At 50.3% G+C, this 18,035-nt stretch overlaps 1 protein-coding gene across 2 annotated transcripts; it reads left to right on the forward strand.

The window, feature by feature from the left end:
* The first annotated feature begins 1,302 nt into the window (after positions 1-1,302).
* On the forward strand, positions 1,303-14,548 carry slc3a2b (solute carrier family 3 member 2b). 2 transcript variants are annotated; one of them, XM_068021597.1, is made up of 9 exons: positions 1,303-1,867; positions 3,190-3,363; positions 4,060-4,160; positions 5,729-5,809; positions 6,265-6,329; positions 6,723-6,918; positions 7,696-7,833; positions 9,329-9,439; positions 13,373-14,548. In XM_068021597.1, exons 1-9 carry the CDS (start codon positions 1,318-1,320, stop codon positions 13,700-13,702), a joined length of 1,746 nt encoding a protein of 581 aa, XP_067877698.1. In that variant the 5' UTR covers positions 1,303-1,317; the 3' UTR covers positions 13,703-14,548. The 2 variants fall into 2 exon arrangements, with proteins under 2 accessions (XP_067877698.1, XP_067877699.1); XM_068021598.1 differs by having other exon boundaries at positions 9,332-9,439.
* The last annotated feature ends 3,487 nt before the right edge of the window (positions 14,549-18,035 follow it).

Consider the following 18,035-nt stretch of genomic DNA (forward strand, 5'->3'; position numbering starts at 1 on the left):
AGCCCCGGCTCTGTCCCAGTTCACCTCCTCTGCTGGTCTCTCAGCCCCGGCTCTGTCCCAGTTCACCTCCTCTGCTGGTCTCCCAGCCCCGGCTCTGTCCCAGTTCACCTCCTCTGCTGGTCTCTCAGCCCCGGCTCTGTCCCAGTTCACCTCCTCTGCTGGTCTCTCAGCCCCGGCTCTGTCCCAGTTCACTTCCTCTGCTGGTCTCTCAGTCCCGGCTCTGTCCCAGTTCACCTCCTCTGCTGGTCTCTCAGTCCCGGCTCTGTCCCAGTTCACCTCCTCTGCTGGTCCCTCAGCCCCGGCTCTGTCCCAGTTCACCTCTTCTGCTGGTCCCTCAGCCCCGGCTCTGTCCCAGTTCACCTCCTCTGCTGGTCCCTCAGCCCCGGCTCTGTCCCAGTTCACCACCTCTGCTGGTCTCTCAGCCCCGGCTCTGTCCCAGTTCACCTCCTCTGCTGGTCCCTCAGTCCCGGCTCTGTCCCAGTTCACCTCCTCTGCTGGTCTCTCAGCCCCGGCTCTGTCCCAGTTCACCTCCTCTGCTGGTCCCTCAGCCCCGGCTGTCCCAGTTCACCTCCTCTGCTGGTCCCTCAGCCCCGGCTGTCCCAGTTCACCTCCTCTGCTGGTCCCTCAGCCCTGGCTCTGTCCCAGTTCACCACCTCTGCTGGTCCCTCAGCCCCGGCTCTGTCCCAGTTCACCTCCTCTGCTGGTCCCTCAGTCCCGGCTCTGTCCCAGTTCACCTCCTCTGCTGGTCTCTCAGCCCCGGCTCTGTCCCAGTTCACCTCCTCTGCTGGTCCCTCAGCCCCGGCTGTCCCAGTTCACCTCCTCTGCTGGTCCCTCAGCCCCGGCTGTCCCAGTTCACCTCCTCTGCTGGTCCCTCAGCCCCGGCTGTCCCAGTTCACCTCCTCTGCTGGTCCCTCAGCCCCGGCTCTGTCCCAGTTCACCTCCTCTGCTGGTCTCTCAGTCCCGGCTCTGTCCCCGTTCACCTCCTCTGCTGTTCTCTCAGTCCCGGCTCTGTCCCCGTTCACCTCCTCTGCTGGTCTCTCAGTCCCGGCTCTGTCCCAGTTCACCTCCTCTGCTGGTCTCTCAGTCTCGGCTCTGTCCCAGTTCACCTCCTCTGCTGGTCTCTCAGCCCCGGCTCTGTCCCAGTTCACCTCCTCTGCTGGTCCCTCAGCCCCGGCTCTGTCCCAGTTCACCTCCTCTGCTGGTCCCTCAGCCCCGGCTCTGTCCCAGTTCACCTCCTCTGCTGGTCTCTCAGTCCCAGTTCACCTCCTCTGCTGGTCTCTCAGTCCCAGTTCACCTCCTCTGCTGGTCCCGCCTGCAATGATGCAGAGAGAGGAGGCGGGGAGTGTTTATAAAGTGTATCGGGGAGGAGGAGCTCCTCATTACCCGGAGAGAGAAGGAAGGCTGAGCAGCGGGGCTTTGTTAGCGGACACAATGAGCTGCAAGGACGGGGATACGGACGCCGAGCTGGGCCTGAAGGAGGTGGAGCTGAACGAGATGGAGCAGGAGAAGCTGCCGATGAACTCGAGCGGCGGCCTGGGCGACACGAACGGGGCGGTGATGGTGAAGGTGGAGGCCGGGGCCGGGCCTGGGCCTGGGGCCGGGCCCGGGGTGAAGTTCACCGGCCTCAGCAAGGAGGAGCTGCTGAAGGTGGCCGGCAGCCCGGCCTGGGTGCGGGCCCGCTGGATGCTGCTCATCCTCTTCTGGCTGGGCTGGCTGGGGATGCTGGCCGGAGCCATCGCCATCATCGTGCAGGCCCCGCGCTGCAAACCCCTTCCCCCCAACCGCTGGTGGCAGCAGGGCGGCCTCTACCAGCTGGCAGTGTCGGCCTTCCAGGACTCGGACGGGAACGGCAGCGGAGACCTGGCAGGTACCGAGAGAGAGGGGGGTCCCGGGCTGGGGGTCGGTGTCGGGGCCGGTGTGGGGAGCGGGGTCCCCGGGCTGGGGGTCGGTGTCGGGGCCGGTGTGGGGAGCGGGGTCCCCGGGCTGGGGGCCGGTGTCGGGGAGCGGGGTCCCCCGGGCTGGGGGTCGGTGTCGGGGCCGGTGTGGGGAGCGGGGTCCCCCGGGCTGGGGGTCGGTGTCCCCCGGGCTGGGGGCCGGTGTGGGGAGCGGGGTCCCCGGGCTTGGAATTTCTTTTCCCGCCTCCAGATTTCATCAGCCAGGGGGCGGGGCCACGGTGACCTTTACCCAGGCCCCGCCCCTAGATTTCATCAGCCAGGGGGCGGGGCCACGGTGACATCTACCCAGGCCCCGCCCCTACCCTAGATTTCATCAGCCAGGGGGCGGGGCCACGGTGACATCTACCCAGGCCCCGCCCCTACCCTAGATTTCATCAGCCAGGGGGTGGGGCCACGGTGACATCTACCCAGGCCCCGCCCCTAGCTCCTACCCTAGATTTCATCAGCCAGGGGGCGGGGCCACGTTGACATCTACCCAGGCCCCGCCCCTACCCTAGATTTCATCAGCCAGGGGGCGGGGCCACGTTGACATCTACCCAGGCCCCGCCCCTACCCTAGATTTCATCAGCCAGGGGCGGGGCCACGGTGACATCTACCCAGGCCCCGCCCCTACCCTAGATTTCATCAGCCAGGGGGCGGGGCCACGGTGACCTCTACCCCGCCCGTTAGCTCCTCCCCCAGATTTCATCAGCCAGGGGGCGGGGCCACGGTGACCTTTACCTCTACCCAGGCCCCGCCCCTAACCATATATGGTGGCAGAGCAGTCGTGTTCCTGCATTGGGAGTCCAGAGACTTGCACTAATGATTCAGAGACAACAGTTCAAATCCCACCAGGACATCTGGGAATTCAATTAATTAAATCTGGAATAAAAAGCTAGTCCCACTAACGGTGACTGGATTGTTATAAAAACCCATCTGCTTCACTAATGTCCTTTGGGGAAGGAAATCTGCTGTCCTTACCTGGTCTAGCCTACATGTGACTCCAGATCCAATGTGGTTCACTCTTAACTACCCGCTGAAATGGCCCAGCAAGACACCCAGCTATATTCGAGAAGGTGGCTCACCCCCAACAATAACTGCTGGCCTTGTCAGTGATGACCACATCTCCCACCCCATCCCCTCCGGCAGCTTCAGCTCAGGATCGGGGGAGTCTGGGTCTGGCTGTTACTGGGATTTGGGATTTTTGCATCGTTACCCCAGGGCTCATGGCTCTTTTATTTGTTGTGACCTGCAGGGGTCGGAGAGAGGATGGATGAAATTGCTGCTCTCAAGGTCAAAGGCATTGTCATCGGCCCAGTACACCGGAACGTTCCAGATCAGATTACTGAGACCAAGCTAACAGAGATCGACAGCAAATTTGGCAACTTGGAACAGATGGAAAAGCTGTTGGAGACAGCCAGGAGGAAAGGTAATCAGGAACCATTCATCTCCAGTCTGGCGATGCAGAATCAATAAGAACATCAACCTGCCAGACTGTTGATTAGTCCATGAATTCACATCACATGTTACCCCATCATCCACTAACCCGTGGCGTGTTGTCTAGTGAGGATTCCTGCTTTCCAGGGAGGGAGAACAGGATGGGGAGGGGTAACAGTGGAGCCAGTCGGGGCAAAGTGACCCCTGGCCACAATCTAGTGCCCCTCAGTCTGTGGATAAAATGCAGTTCTAGTTTAAAATTCCTAGGGTCAATCCTCAGACCACGCAGTAAATGGTTGAGGGAAGAGAGTCAGTCAGCCAGGGTTCCAATCCTGGCTTCCATCCAGTGACTCCCTGCTAGAGGGACATTGGTCACTGACTGTCTGGATTGGAGGGTGGGTGGGGTGACGGGGAATCTGAACAGGAAACCAAGTGCCCGATTTCTGTATCCTGTAGTTCGTTTTTTTTAATTTATCATTTCATGGGATGTGGACGACGCTGGCCAGGCCAGCACTTATTGCCCATCCCTAATTACCCTTGAGAAGGTGGTGGTGAGCTGCCTTCTTGAACCACTGCAGTCCGTGTGGGGTAGGTACACCCACAGTGCTGTTAGGAAGGGAGTTCCAGGATTTTGACCCAGCGACAGTGAAGGCTCGTTGACGCTCAATCAGTTTCTGTGTCCAAACAGGTATCAAGGTGATTCTGGATCTCACTCCCAATTACAGAGGAAAACAGGAGTGGTTTGATATTAACTTCAACAGGAGTGACGACAGTCAGGATTTGTTACAGGTACGTACCATTCCCCTAAACATACCAATGACTCCACTTTTCCTGTGGCCAGGCACAGATTTCCCCTCCTGGGGCCCCACATTGAGTAGTCTCGAGGGTCTTCTATTGACTCTGCACACTGTCTCCCCAGCAGGAGGCAGTAACATACTGTCCAGTGAACCGCCCCATCCAAGCTGGGAAAAGCATGGTTTTAGGGGATGGAGGGGAATGCAGTGCAGGATCAGATGAGGCTTTTTTAGAATTAGAATTAGAACATTACAGCGCAGTACAGGCCCTTCGGCCCTCGATGTTGCACCGACCTGTGAAACCATCTGACCTACAGTATTCCATTTTCATCCATGTGTCTATCCAATGACCACTTAAATGCCCTTAAAGTTGGCGAGTCTACTACTGCTGCAGGCAGGGCGTTCCACGCCCTTACTACTCTCTGAGTAAAGAAGCTACCTCTGACATCTGTCCTATATCGATCACCCCTCAACTTAAAGCTATGTCCCCTCGTGTTTGCCATCACCATCCGAGGAAAAAGACTCTCACTATCCACCCTATCTAACCCTCTGATTATCTTATATGTCTCTATTAAGTCACCTCTCCTCCTCCTTCTCTCCAACGAAAACAACCTCAAGTCCCTCAGCCTTTCCTCGTAAGACCTTCCCTCCATACCAGGCAACATCCTAGTAAATCTCCTCTGCACCCTTTCCATAGCTTCGACATCCTTCCTATAATGCGGTGACCAGAACTGCACGCAATATTCCAGGTGCGGTCTCACCAGAGTTTTGTACAGCTGCAGCATGACCTCGTGGCTCCGAAACTCGAGTCCCCTACTAATAAAAGCTAACACACCATATGCCTTCTTAACAGCCCTATTAACCTGGGTAGCAACCTTCAGGGATTTATGCACCTGGACACCAAGATCTCTCTGTTCATCTACACTACCAAGAATCTTCCCATTAGCCCAGTACTCTGCATTCCTGTTACTCCTTCCAAAGTGAATCACCTCACACTTTTCCGCATTAAACTCCATTTGCCATCTCTCAGCCTATCTATGTCCCTCTGTACCCTACAACATCCTTCGGCACTATCCACAACTCCACCGACCTTAGTGTCATCTGCAAATTTACTAACCCACCCTTTTACACCCTCTTCCAGGTCATTTATAAAAATGACAAACAGCAGTGGCCCCAAAACAGATCCTTGCGGTACACCGCAAGGCTTCCGTGGTTGAATAGCATTTAGAGGGTGCGATGGAGGAACAGGGTACGTATTGCACGCTAGTAACCATCCTGCTGTGATGCCTTTCGTGAGTTGATGAGTAAAAGATTTGTTTGTGTATGTGGGTGGAGGAGCAAGGGAGAAACCCAATCCATACAGGGCCATGGAATGGTCAGAGTCTGCTACAACACACAGATGATTTACACACAGGATTTCCATTCGAAATGTTTACAGAGACAATTTTAATTTTTAAGTAGGAGTAAGAATTGTGGCATGTTGTTGGGCAGGCCAGATTTTTAATAATCTGTATTACGTTTAAAATATTTAAAGCACAATAAGAAGCTGTGTGTTTCCCACAGGAGAAGGCCGCATTTCAATATTGGCTGCAGAAAGGCGTGGACGGACTGCGTCTGCGTGGAATCGAGCAAGTTCTCCGTTCGGTGAGTATTGATTACTCCTGTGATTTATTCTCCTGCCCTCAGGAGCCGATCCATTTGCTGAATTCACAGAGCAAGCCTTTCAGCATTGTCTGGTTTCCTCCCTGGATAGGGTAAGGCCACAGGTACAGGCTCCCTCACCACAGCAACCCCACCCTCCCCTGGCCCCCGGAGCTACCACCAGCTTCCATCACCAGTGAGTTGGCGTCTCTCTCTCTCTTGGGGGCTGGGCTGGATTTTTTGCCTGCATGGCCTCACCAGAGGGGATGGCTGATTATTAATCAAGATAGGGGACCTTAACTGGCTCATCCCTCTCCCTCCCGCCAGGGCCAAACTGTCCACTACCCGCTGCCCAGGCGGGAGACTGGCTGTTGAGCCTTTCCTGCCTGTGTGGTTCAGTAACAGACTGGATGTCACATAACATTAAATCACTCAGTGATTTGTTTTTTTATTGGCAGGCTCCCAGCAGGGTGGAGGAGTGGCAAAATCTCACCAGGAACTTCTCTACGGATGAGAACCCAAGGTAACGAGAGTCTGTCAAACACTGACATTCCCCCTCACTGTGCGGTATTCCGGGCTGAACACAATTCACCAGCATTCCCCCTCACTGCGGTATTCCGGGCTGAACACAATTCACCAGCATTTCTCCTCACTGTGCAGTATTCCGGGCTGAACACAATTCACCAGCATTCCCCCTCACTGCGGTATTCCGGGCTGAACACAATTAACCAGCATTCCCCCTCACTGTGCGGTATTCCGGGCTGAACACAATTCACCAGCATTCCCCCTCACTGAGGTATTCCGGGCTGAACACAATTAACCAGCATTCCCCCTCACTGTGCGGTATTCCGGGCTGAACACAATTCCCTTTCCACATCCACCTCAATATTCATATTTGCTGTTTCTTCCCTTCAAGAGCGCTCATCGTTGCCACGGTGAAGACTAATCCCGAGGAGATTCTGCAGCTCCTGAACCAATCGGACACTGACCTCCTCTTCAGTTACTATCTCCGAGAAACCCTCATCTCTTCGAACCCTCTGTCTGCAAACACCATCCAGCAACGGGTGCAGAAATACATCGACAACTGTGGCAAAACCTGGCCAAGCTGGGCTGTAAGTAATCCTCTGGCGTTCCTGCTTTCCGCCCCCCCGCCACCTTTGCTCCTGCCATCCCCCCCCCCACCTCACTCCTGTGAGCCTCTCCTTCCTAGTGTAAGAGCAAGGTAAATCCCACTGCTGTTCATGATAATGGGGTGGGGGTGTCAGGAAGGTCATCGAAACAGGAGGCGACCCTTCGAGCCTGTTCTACCATTTCAGTTAGATTACGACTGATTTCTATCTTTACTCCATCTGCCTACCTTGGTTCCATAACCCTTAAAATCCCCATACCCAATGAAAAGCTGTCAACCTGTTCTGACATTCTCAATTGACCCCCGGCCTCAGCACCATTTTGTGAGAGTTCCTGATTTCCACTCCCCTTTGTGTGAAGAAGTGTTTCCTGACATCACCCCTGAACGGCCCTGGCTCTAATTTTAAGGTTCTGCCTCCTTGTTTTGGACTCCCCCCACCAGAGGAAATAGTTTCTCTCTATCAACACTAGTTCCTCTATCAACTCCTTTAATCATTTTAAAACAACTTTATTAGATCATCGCTTAATTGTAAGTATTCTAGGGAATAGAAACATAGTTCATTCAACCTACCCTCATAATTTGACAAAATCGGGCTGCACTGTAATGCCTTCTACAGTCGAATAACCTGTCTTATAAATTTATCGAATAAACTGGCTTGCACACTGAGTGGGTCACTGCGTGAGATGCCGGGGGTGCAGGTTTGTCACTGACCCATTTTATTGTCACGACAGAGTTGTCACGTTTGTGTCTTTCTGTGCAGGTCGGAGGTTACGAGGTGGGTCACATGGCATCGTCGGTGGAGCAGCACCTGCGTGGGCTGGTCCATGTGATGCTCTTCACACTTCCTGGAACTCCGTTCATTTATTACGGAGATGAGATTGGACTGCAGGACTATCAGGTACGAGCACCAGCTGATCATCATATTGTGGGGGGTGGGATTCAGTCCAGATGCTCTGAAGCTGCAGCTGATGCACAAGACTGCTGGGAGGAGGGAGTGAAACTGCAGCACAGCCATCGTGCAGGTTCTCATTCACACGTTCGACATTGAGTCAGACTGTGGGTAGCACGCTCGGTACTGACTCAGAAGATCCTGGGTTCAAAACTTGCTCCATGGCTGACACTTCCTGTGCAGCACTGTCGGAGGGGCCGCACTGTCGGAGGGAGGGCCGCGCTAATGGAGGGGCAGCACCGGAGGAGGGGCCACGCTGTCGATGGGAGTACCGCGCTAATGGAGGGGCCGTGCTGTTGGAGGGAGGGCCGCACTAATGGAGGGGCAGCATCGGAGGAGGGCCGCGCTGTTGGAGGGGCAGCACCGAGGGAGTGCTGCGCTGTCGGGGGGAGTGCTGTGCTAATGGAGGGGCAGCACAGGGGGAGGGCTGTGCGAATGGAGGGGCAGCACGGGGGGGGGCGGGGGGCGGCGCTGTCGGAGAGAGTGCCGTGCTGTCAAAAGGACAGCACCGGGGGAGTGCCGCGCTGTCGGAGGGACCGTTTTTTAGCAAGACTTTAAACCAAGATCCCACTGCACCCTCAGGTGGCTAGAAAATATTGGCCAGCTGGTATTGGAAGAAGAGCAGTGGAGTTCTGTCTGGTGGTCGGTGCCAATATATTTCCCTCAACTGACATGAGTAAAAAAGATTAGGTGGTCATTATCAGTGGCCATCGGGGTAATGTCACATAGCTAGTAATCCAGAGGCCCAGGACAATGCCCAGGGAACACTGGTTCAAAGCTCACCACAGCGGTAGGTGGAATTTAAATTCAATAAATTAATTAAAAAAAAATCTGGAATTGAAAACTAGTCTCGGTAACGGTGACCATCAAATTACTGGATTCTTGTAAAAACCCATCTGGTTCACTAATGTCCCTTAGGGAAGGAAATCTGCTGTCCTTACCTGGTCTGGCCTACATGTGATTCCAGACCCACAGCAATGTGGTTGACTCTTAACTGCCCTCTGAAACGGCCTAGCAAGCCACTTTGTTCAAGGGCAATTAAAGATAGATAAGAAATGCTGGTCTTGCCAGCGATGCCCACATCCCAGGAAAGGGAAAAAAAAAATCACATTGCTGTTTGTGGGAGCTTGCTGTGCACAAATTGGCCACTGGTTTCTGTGCAGTACAACAGTGACTACTACACTTCCAAACCAGACTTTATTGGATGTGAAGTGGTCTTTTAAGTTGCATAATGCCAAAAATGTTACGCTGAGGTTCTGACACGGGAAGTGATTGAAGGGTTTCGTGACCAGTGTTTTGGGGAGTGGGGAGGATGCTGGGGATCTTTAGGCCATGATTGTGAGAGTGAATTCCAGATTGCTCCTCTTGTACGTGTGCATTTCCCTGTGGGAATCCTGAATTTGTCACCTCTAAATCTCTCCGTCGCCCTTTGTGTTTAATTCAGCAGCCGGAATTGAATAAAACGCCGTGGATGTTGTGGGATGTTCCGTCTAAGGGAGGCGTCATCTCAAACACCAACAATCCAGGAACCCCATCTTCAAATCTAACAGTGGAGGTCAGTGTTTTACTGTTTCTCCCCCTCCCCTACAACCCATTTGTGACTTAGAGAAAAAAATACACTTTCCAGTTTTATCTCTGACACTGACTCTCACTGGGGTACATAAGAAGAACATAAGAAATAGGAGCAGGAGTAGGCCATTCAGTCCCTCAAGTCTGCCCCGTCTTTCAATAAGATCATAGTTGATCAGTCCCAGGCCTCAACTCCTCTTTTGGGCCAGCTCCGCCTAACCCTCGACTCCCCGAGATTTCAAAAATCTATCTACCTCCTCCTTAAATACATTTAGTGATTTAGCCTCCACAATTGTCTGAGGCAGAGAATTCCAGAGATTCACCACCCTCTGAGAGAAGGAATTCCTTCCCATCTCAGTTTTAAATGCGTGTCCCCTTATTCTGTAACCATGTCCCCTAGTTCGAGATTCCCCCGTCAAGCCTCAGAATCCTGAACGTTTCAATCAGATCACCCCTCATTCTTCCAAATTCCAATGAATAAAGGGGCGGCGCAGTGGTTAGCACCGCAGCCTCACAGCTCCAGCGACTCGGGTTCAATTCTGGGTACTGCCTGTGTGGAGTTTGCAAGTTCTCCCCGTGTCTGCGTGGGTTTCCTCCGGGTGCTCCGGTTTCCTCCCACAGCCAAAAGACTTGCAGGTTGATAGGTGAATTGGCCATTATAAATTGCCACTAGTATAGGTAGGTGGTAGGGGAATATAGGGACAGGTGAGGATGTGGTAGGAATATGGGATTAGTGTAGGATTAGTATAAATGGGTGGTTAATGGTCGGCACAGACTTGGTGGGCCGAAGGGCCTGTTTCAGTGCTGTAATCTCTAAATCTAAAAAAAAAGGCCTAACCTGTTTAGCCGTTGTTGATGAGACAGCCCCTTCATCCCAGGAATCAGCCTAGTGAATCTCTTTTGAACTGCCTCCAATGCCGGTATATCCTTTCTTAAATACGGGGACCAAAACTGTACACAGTACTCCAGGTGCGGCCTCACCAACACCCTGTACAGTTGTAACAAGACTTCCCTATTTTTAAACTCCAACCCCCTAGCAATAATGGCCAAAATTCCATTTGCCTTCCTAATAAGCTGCATGCTAACTTTTAGTGTTTCATGAACAAGAACACCCAGATCCCTCTGTACTGCAGTATTTTGTAGTCTTTCTCCATCTAAATAATAATCTGTCTTTTTATTCTTCCTATCAAAGTGGATGACCTCACACTTTCCCGCATTGAACACCATCTGTCAAGTTTTTGCCCATTCACTTAACCTATCTGTATCCCTTTACAGATTCTTTGTGTCCTCATCACAACATGCCTTCCCACCTATTTTTGTATCCTCAGAAAATCTAGATACACTACACTCTGTCCCTTCTTCTAAGTCATTAATATAGATAGTAAATAGTTGTGGCACCCCACTAGTTACGGCTTTGTAACCTGAAAAAGACCCATTGATCCCGATTCTCTGCCTTCTGTGTGTTAAAGAATCCCCAATCCATGCCGTCACATTACCCCCAATACCCTGAATTTTTGCAATCACCTTTTATGTGGCATCTTATTGAACGCCTTCTGAAAATCCAATCTACCGGTTCCCCTTTATCCACTCTGCTTGTTACATCCTCAAAGAACTCTAACAAATTTGTCAAACATGATTTCCCTTTCATAAAACTATGTTGACTCTGTTTGATTGCATTATGTTTTTCTAAACGTCCTGCTATTTCTTCCTTAAAAATGGACTCTAGCATTTTCCCAATGACTGATGTTAAGCTAACTGCTCTATAGTTTCCTGCTTTCTGCCCCCCTCCTTTCTTGAATAGAGGTGTCACATTAGCGGTTTTCCAATCCGCTGGTACCCTACCGGAATCCAGTGAGTTTTGGTATATTATGACCAATGCCTCCACTATCTCTGCAGCCACTTCTTTTAAAACCCTTGGATGCAGGCCATCAGGTTCTGGCGACTTGTCTGCATTTAGTCCCATCAGTTTGTCCAGCACCTTTTCCCTCCTGATAGAGACTGTTACAAGTTCCTCCCTCCCATTTACACCTTGCTCATCTATTATTGTTGGGATGTTTATAGTGTCCTCCACCGTGAAGACCGATGAAAAATATTGGTTTAAATTATCTGCCATTTCCCTATTTCCTGTTATTAATTCCCCAGTCTCATCCTCGAAGGGTCCCACACTTACTTTTAGCTACTCTCTTCCTTTTTATATACTCATAGAAGCTCTTACTGTTTGTTTTTATATTTCTTGCCAATTTTCTCTCAATCAATTTTCTCCCTCTTTATTAGTTTATTAGTCATCCACTGCTGGTTTCTAAAAAATTCCCAGTCCTCTGGCCTCCCACTAGCTTTCGGCACTTTGTACACCTTTGTTTTTGATTTGATATTCTCCTTAACTTTCTTTGTTATCCACGGGTGGTTCATCGTTCTCATCGAGTCCTTACTTCTGAGTGTTATGAAATATCTGCTTAAAACTCTGCCACTGCTCATCTACCGACTTTCCCTGTAGTCTATTTTCCCAGCCCGCTTTAGACAAGTCTTTCTTCATACCTCTGTAATTGCCCTTGACTCTCACTGGAGTACGTATCCCACACACACACACTGACTCTCACTGGGGTACGGGTTCCACACACACACTGACTCTCACTGGAGTACGTATCCCACACACACACACTGACTCTCACTGGGGTACGGGTTCCACACACACACTGACTCGCACTGGGGTATGGGTCCCACACACACTGAATCTCACTGGGGTACGGGTTCCACACACACACTGACTCTCACTGGGGTACGGGTTCCACACACACACTGACTCTCACTGGGGTATGGGTCCCACACACACTGACTCTCACTGGGGTACGGGTCCCACATACACACTGACTCTCACTGGGGTACGGGTCCCACACACACACACTGACTCTCACTGGGGTACGGGTCCCACACACACTGACTCTCACTGGGGTACGGGTTCCACACACACACTGACTCTCACTGGGGTACGGGTCCCACACACACTGACTCTCACTGGGGTACGGGTCCCACACACACTGACACTCACTGGGGTACGGGTCCCACACACACTGACTCTCACTGGGGTACGGGTCCCACACACACTGACTCTCACTGGGGTACGGGTTCCACACACACTGACTCTCACTGGGGTACTGGTCCCACACACACACTGACTCTCACTGGGGTACGGGTCCCCTACACACTGACTCTCACTGGAGTACGTATCCCACACACACACACTGACTCTCACTGGGGTACGGGTTCCACACACACACTGACTCTCACTGGGGTACGGGTTCCACACACACACTGACTCTCGCTGGGGTACGGGTCCCCCACACACACTGACTCTCACTGGGGTACGGGTCCCACACACACTGACTCTCACTGGGGTACGGGTCCCACACACACTGACTCTCGCTGGGGTATGGGTCCCACACACACTGACTCTCACTGGGGTACGGGTCCCACACACACTGACTCTCACTGGGATACGGGTTCCACACACACTGACTCTCACTGGGATACGGGTTCCACACACACTGACTCCCACTGGGATACGGGTTCCACACACACTGACTCTCACTGGGATACGGGTTCCACACACACTGACTCTCACTGGGATACGGGTTCCACACACACTGACTCTCACTGGGATACGGGTTCCACACACACTGACTCTCACTGGGATACGGGTTCCACACACACTGACTCTCACTGGGGTACGGGTTCCACACACACTGACTCTCACTGGGGTACGGGTTCCACACACACTGCCTTGTTTCCTATGTCTGAACAGCGCGCACTGTTACATTAATTACTTGGCTGGAAAGTTCTTTGGGTGTCCTGAAGGTGTGAAAGGCACTATAGAAATGCAAGTCTTTCTTTGACACTTGATAATTTTTTCTTTACTCTCCAGGGCCAGAAGTCCCTTCTGCCGTTGTTTAAAAAGCTCAGCTTGCTGAAAACAAAAGAGCACTCACTACTGTTCGGTGAGTTCCAGTCCATCTACAGCTCAGATGCAGTCTACGTCTACTCAAGGATCTGGGACCAGAGTGACCGTTTCCTAGTCCTGCTCAACTTTAGGAAGGAGCCTGAGACTGTGTCACTTAGCGGCAGAAATCTGCCAACACAAGCCTCCGTGGAGCTTAGCTCCTCAGCTAAGAGGCCGAAGGAAATGGTCAGTTTGACCGCAATCCATCTGGCTGGAGGGGAGGGGTTAGTATTGAAATTCCCCTATGTCGCTTGATGCACTATAAAAACCCTCTCACTTCATCAGATGTGGTAACCTGCAGATATTCTGAGAGGTTAACTGAAGTGATTAACTTTCGTATTGCATTGTATGTTGGGGTTAATACACCATTTTTTTGTACTGTCAATGATCATAGTCTCTATAATGTAACAAGGTGCGGAGGAGCTGATGGTTAAAAAATGCTTCCTAATTTCTGAGGGAGGATCTTGCTGCCCAGGAGCAGATACTTTGAGATGGAATCTGTTTTGGGAATAAGCGTCTTCCCCAGGGATGGCTGAGCTGAAATCTGAATAGGGAGATTGAGGGATTCCTCTGCCCTGGATTTCCTTTCCAGATGGGGTGTGATCTGCTCCCAAGCCCCAGTGACTGTTCTTCAGGCGAGAGTCTAAGCAGTGACTGCCAGCGGGGCATTGGGTCATGGGCAGCAGCCCACTGCCTGATGCCCACACCACTGTGTTTGCCAACAATCGCTCAGTGACCATGAGCAGCAAGGAAACTCTGGCTGATTTTATGAAGCAGTGGAATGGGAGAAAGAAGTCTGGCCAATTGGAACAACTTGTTTTGGTGTCATTTGGGAGTAAACTCTGGCCTGTGTATTTCAGAAGTTAAATGCACACTGAAGATCCCAAACTGGTACAGTTCCCTTAAAGTGTGACACAGCTAACAGCATTGACCAGTTTAGATTCTGCACCATCACTACTTAGCACCGAGTTGTCTTTTGCCATTAACTAGATGTTGAGTTTGGCCTGCGATTCTTGTATGTTGTATTTTTTAACCAGTTTGAAATTTTGAAATGGATGATCTAGCTTCTATTCCAGAAAAAAAAATCATTTTCAAAGAAAATCTCTGATCAAAAGACATTTTTTAATTTCTTGCTTCCAATGAATCAGAAGGTGGGTTTAAGACTGACTACAGGGCCGTACTGAGGGAGCGTCACACGGTCACAAAACAATCCCGCAGCCAGCATCACTAAAAACATTATCTGGTCATTTCTCTCATTACTGTTTGTGGGATCTTGCTGTGTTGAAAATTAGCTCTATCAACTGTAAAGTGCTTTGGAACAAATATCCTGAGGTTGTGGGAAATGCTACATAAACAAATCTTCTTGTAGGGTCACCACGATTTGTGCCAGCAGGGGGTTTGGTGACTTAGTCCCCACATTCCAGTTTCTGGTAAAGATTTCTGACTGCTGCTGCTTCATACAGTTCCTCTGTCTAGCTGTGTTTTTCTGTTTCTGCTTATATGTAACATTTGCGCCACACAAGTGCAATGACCACCTCCAACGAGAGAATCTAACCATCTCCCCTTGACATATCAACAGCATTACCATCGCTGAATCCCCCACTATCAACATCGTAGGGGTTACCATTGACCCAACTGAACTGGAGTAGCCATATAAATAGTGTAGCTACAAGAGCAGATCAGAGGCTAGGAATCCTGCGGTGAGTAACTCACCTCCTGACTCCCCCAAACCCTGTCTACCATCTACATGGCACCGGTCAGGAGTGTAATGGAATACTGTCCACTTGCCTGGATGGATGCAGCTCCAACAACACTCAAGCTCGACAGCATCCAGGATAAAGCAGCCCACTTGATTGGCACCCCATCCACCACCTTCAACATTCACTCCCTCCACCACTGACGCAGTGGCAGCAGTGTGTACCATCTACAAGATGCACTGCAGAAATACACCAAGGGTCCTTAGACAGCACCTTCCAAACCCACAACCTCTGTCAACTAGATGGACAAGGGTAGCAGGACACATGGGAACCCCCACCACCTGCAAGTTCCCCTCCAAGTCACACACCATCCTGACTTAGAACTATATTGCCATTCCTTCACTGTTGCTGGGTCAAAATACTGGAACTCCCTTCCTAACAGCACTGTGGGTGTACCTACCCCACATGGACTGCAGCGGTTCAAGAAGGCAGCTCACCACCACCTTCTCAAGGGTAATTAGGAATGGGCAATAAATGTTGGCCTGGCCAGGGATGCCCACATCCTGTGAAACGAACAAAAAAAAAAAAATCATGTTTTACAAATCTATACGTTTTATGAGGGTACACCCAACATGGTAGATAAAGGGGAACGTGTGAATATTGTATTATCATAGGACTGTGGGATAATAGTGGGATGAAGGATTGATTGATGGACAGAAAATAGGAATAAAATGGGACATCGAATAATACAATGGTTACTGCAAAGGGGGAGGCCATTCAGCCTGTCGTGTTCATGCTAGCTCTCTGCAAGAGCAATTCACCTCGTTCCATTTGCCCACCTTTTCCCCATAGTGCTGTAATTTTTATACTTTAGATAATTATCCAGGTCTCTTTATGGCCTTGATTGAACCTGTCTCCACCATATTGTCAGGCAGTGCATTCCAGATTCTGACCATTCGCTGAATGAAAAAAAGTTTTTTTTTCTCATGTCACTTTTGCTTCTTTTGCCAATCACCTCTGATTCTCTATTCCACCACCAATGGGAACATTTTCTCTCTATCTACTCTGTCCAGACCTTTCATGATTTTGAACACCTATCGAATCTCTTAAACTCCTCTCCTTCAAAGAGAACTGATGTAGTTTCTCCAACCTATCATCACTTGAACTCATCCCCGGAACCAGTCTTAACAATCTTTTCTGCAACCTCTCTAATGGCTGAACATCTTTCTGAAACTAGTGCCAGAACTGGACACAAACTCCAGTTGAGGTCGAACCAGGGTTTTATACAGGTTTATTATAATTCCTTGTTTTTGTAATCTGTGCTCCTATTTTAAAAAGCCCAGGATCCTGTATTTTTTATTAACTGCTTTCTCAACCTGCCCTGCTACCTTCAATGAATTGTGCACATATATCCCCAGGTGCCTCTGCTCCTGCACCTCCTTTTAGAATTGTACCCTTTGTTTTAAATTGCCTCCTGCTTGGTCCAATCGAAAGGAATCACTTCACACTTTTCTATATTAAATTTCATCTGCCACTTGTCTGCTGATTCCACCAGCCTGTCTTTCCTCGAAGTCTATCACTATCCTCCTCGTAGTTCACAATACTTCCACGTTTTGTCACCCACAAATTTTGAAATTATGCCCTGTACGCCCAAGTCGAGGTGAATGTCCTGGAGACACTGGTTCAAAGTTCACCAGTAGCTGGTGGAATTTAAATTCAATTAATAATGTAATTAATAAATAAAAATATGGATTTGAAAGTTAGCTTCATGGCCCCATTACTGAGACTATCACCGATTATCATTAAAAAAAAATCCATCAGGTTCATTCAGTAATGTCCTATAGGGAAGGAAATCTGCTGTCCTTACCTGGTCTGGCCTACATGTGACTCCAGCCCCACAGTAATGTGGTTGACTCTTACATGCCTTCTAAAATGGCCAAGCAACCACTCAGTTCAAGGGCAGTTAGGGATGGGCAACAAACCTTGCCAGCAACTCCCACATCCTATGAATATATCAAGAAAAGCAGTGGTCCTAACACTGACCACAGGGGAACCCCGTTATATACCTTCCTCCAGTCTAAAACACAACCGTACACAACTACTCTGTTTCCTGTCACTCAGCCAATTAGCGTCCATGGGTCCCTTTTATTTTATGGGCTCTAACGTTGCTGACATGTGGCACTTTATCAAATGCTTTTTTGAAGTCCATGTACACATCAACCACATTACCCTCATCAAAAAACTCAGCAAGTTATTTAAACACAATTTGCCCGTACCAAATCCATGCTAGCTTTCCTGAATTAATCCACATTTGTCCTGAATGACTATTTTTGTCCCCAGTTATCGTTTCTAAAAGCTTTCCCATTCACCACCAAGGTTAAACTGACTGGTCTGCAGTTGATGGGCTTATCCTTGTAATTCTCTAGTCCTCTGGCACCATCCCTATATTGAAGGATTGGAACATTATGGCCAGTGCCTCCCCAATTTCCACCCTTCCCTAAATATCCTTGGTCTTTGATCTGGGTTCCTGGTTCTCACTGTAACCAAGACTCCTGGCTTGTCTCTGGGCAGAATTGGTGTGACGTCACGTCTCCTCTGCATCTCCATTTTACACTGCATTCAAGATCAGTTTTCAAAACAACCATACGACAAAATCCATCGTTCAGAGCAGAAGACATATCAAAAGCGCTGGTATGACGGACTCACAGAAACTGGGAGAATAGAAGAGCTATAGAATCATAGAATGTTTAAGGCACAGAAAGAGGCCACTTGGCCCATCGTGTCTGTGCTGGCCGAAAAACAACCCACCTATTCTAATCCCACCTTCCAGCATTTGGTCCATAGCCTTGCAGATTACGGCACTTGAGGTGCATATCCAGAATCCTTTTAAA

The sequence above is a fragment of the Heterodontus francisci genome, chromosome 44, assembly GCF_036365525.1.
Source record: "Heterodontus francisci isolate sHetFra1 chromosome 44, sHetFra1.hap1, whole genome shotgun sequence".
In the NCBI taxonomy this organism is placed as follows: domain Eukaryota; kingdom Metazoa; phylum Chordata; class Chondrichthyes; order Heterodontiformes; family Heterodontidae; genus Heterodontus; species Heterodontus francisci.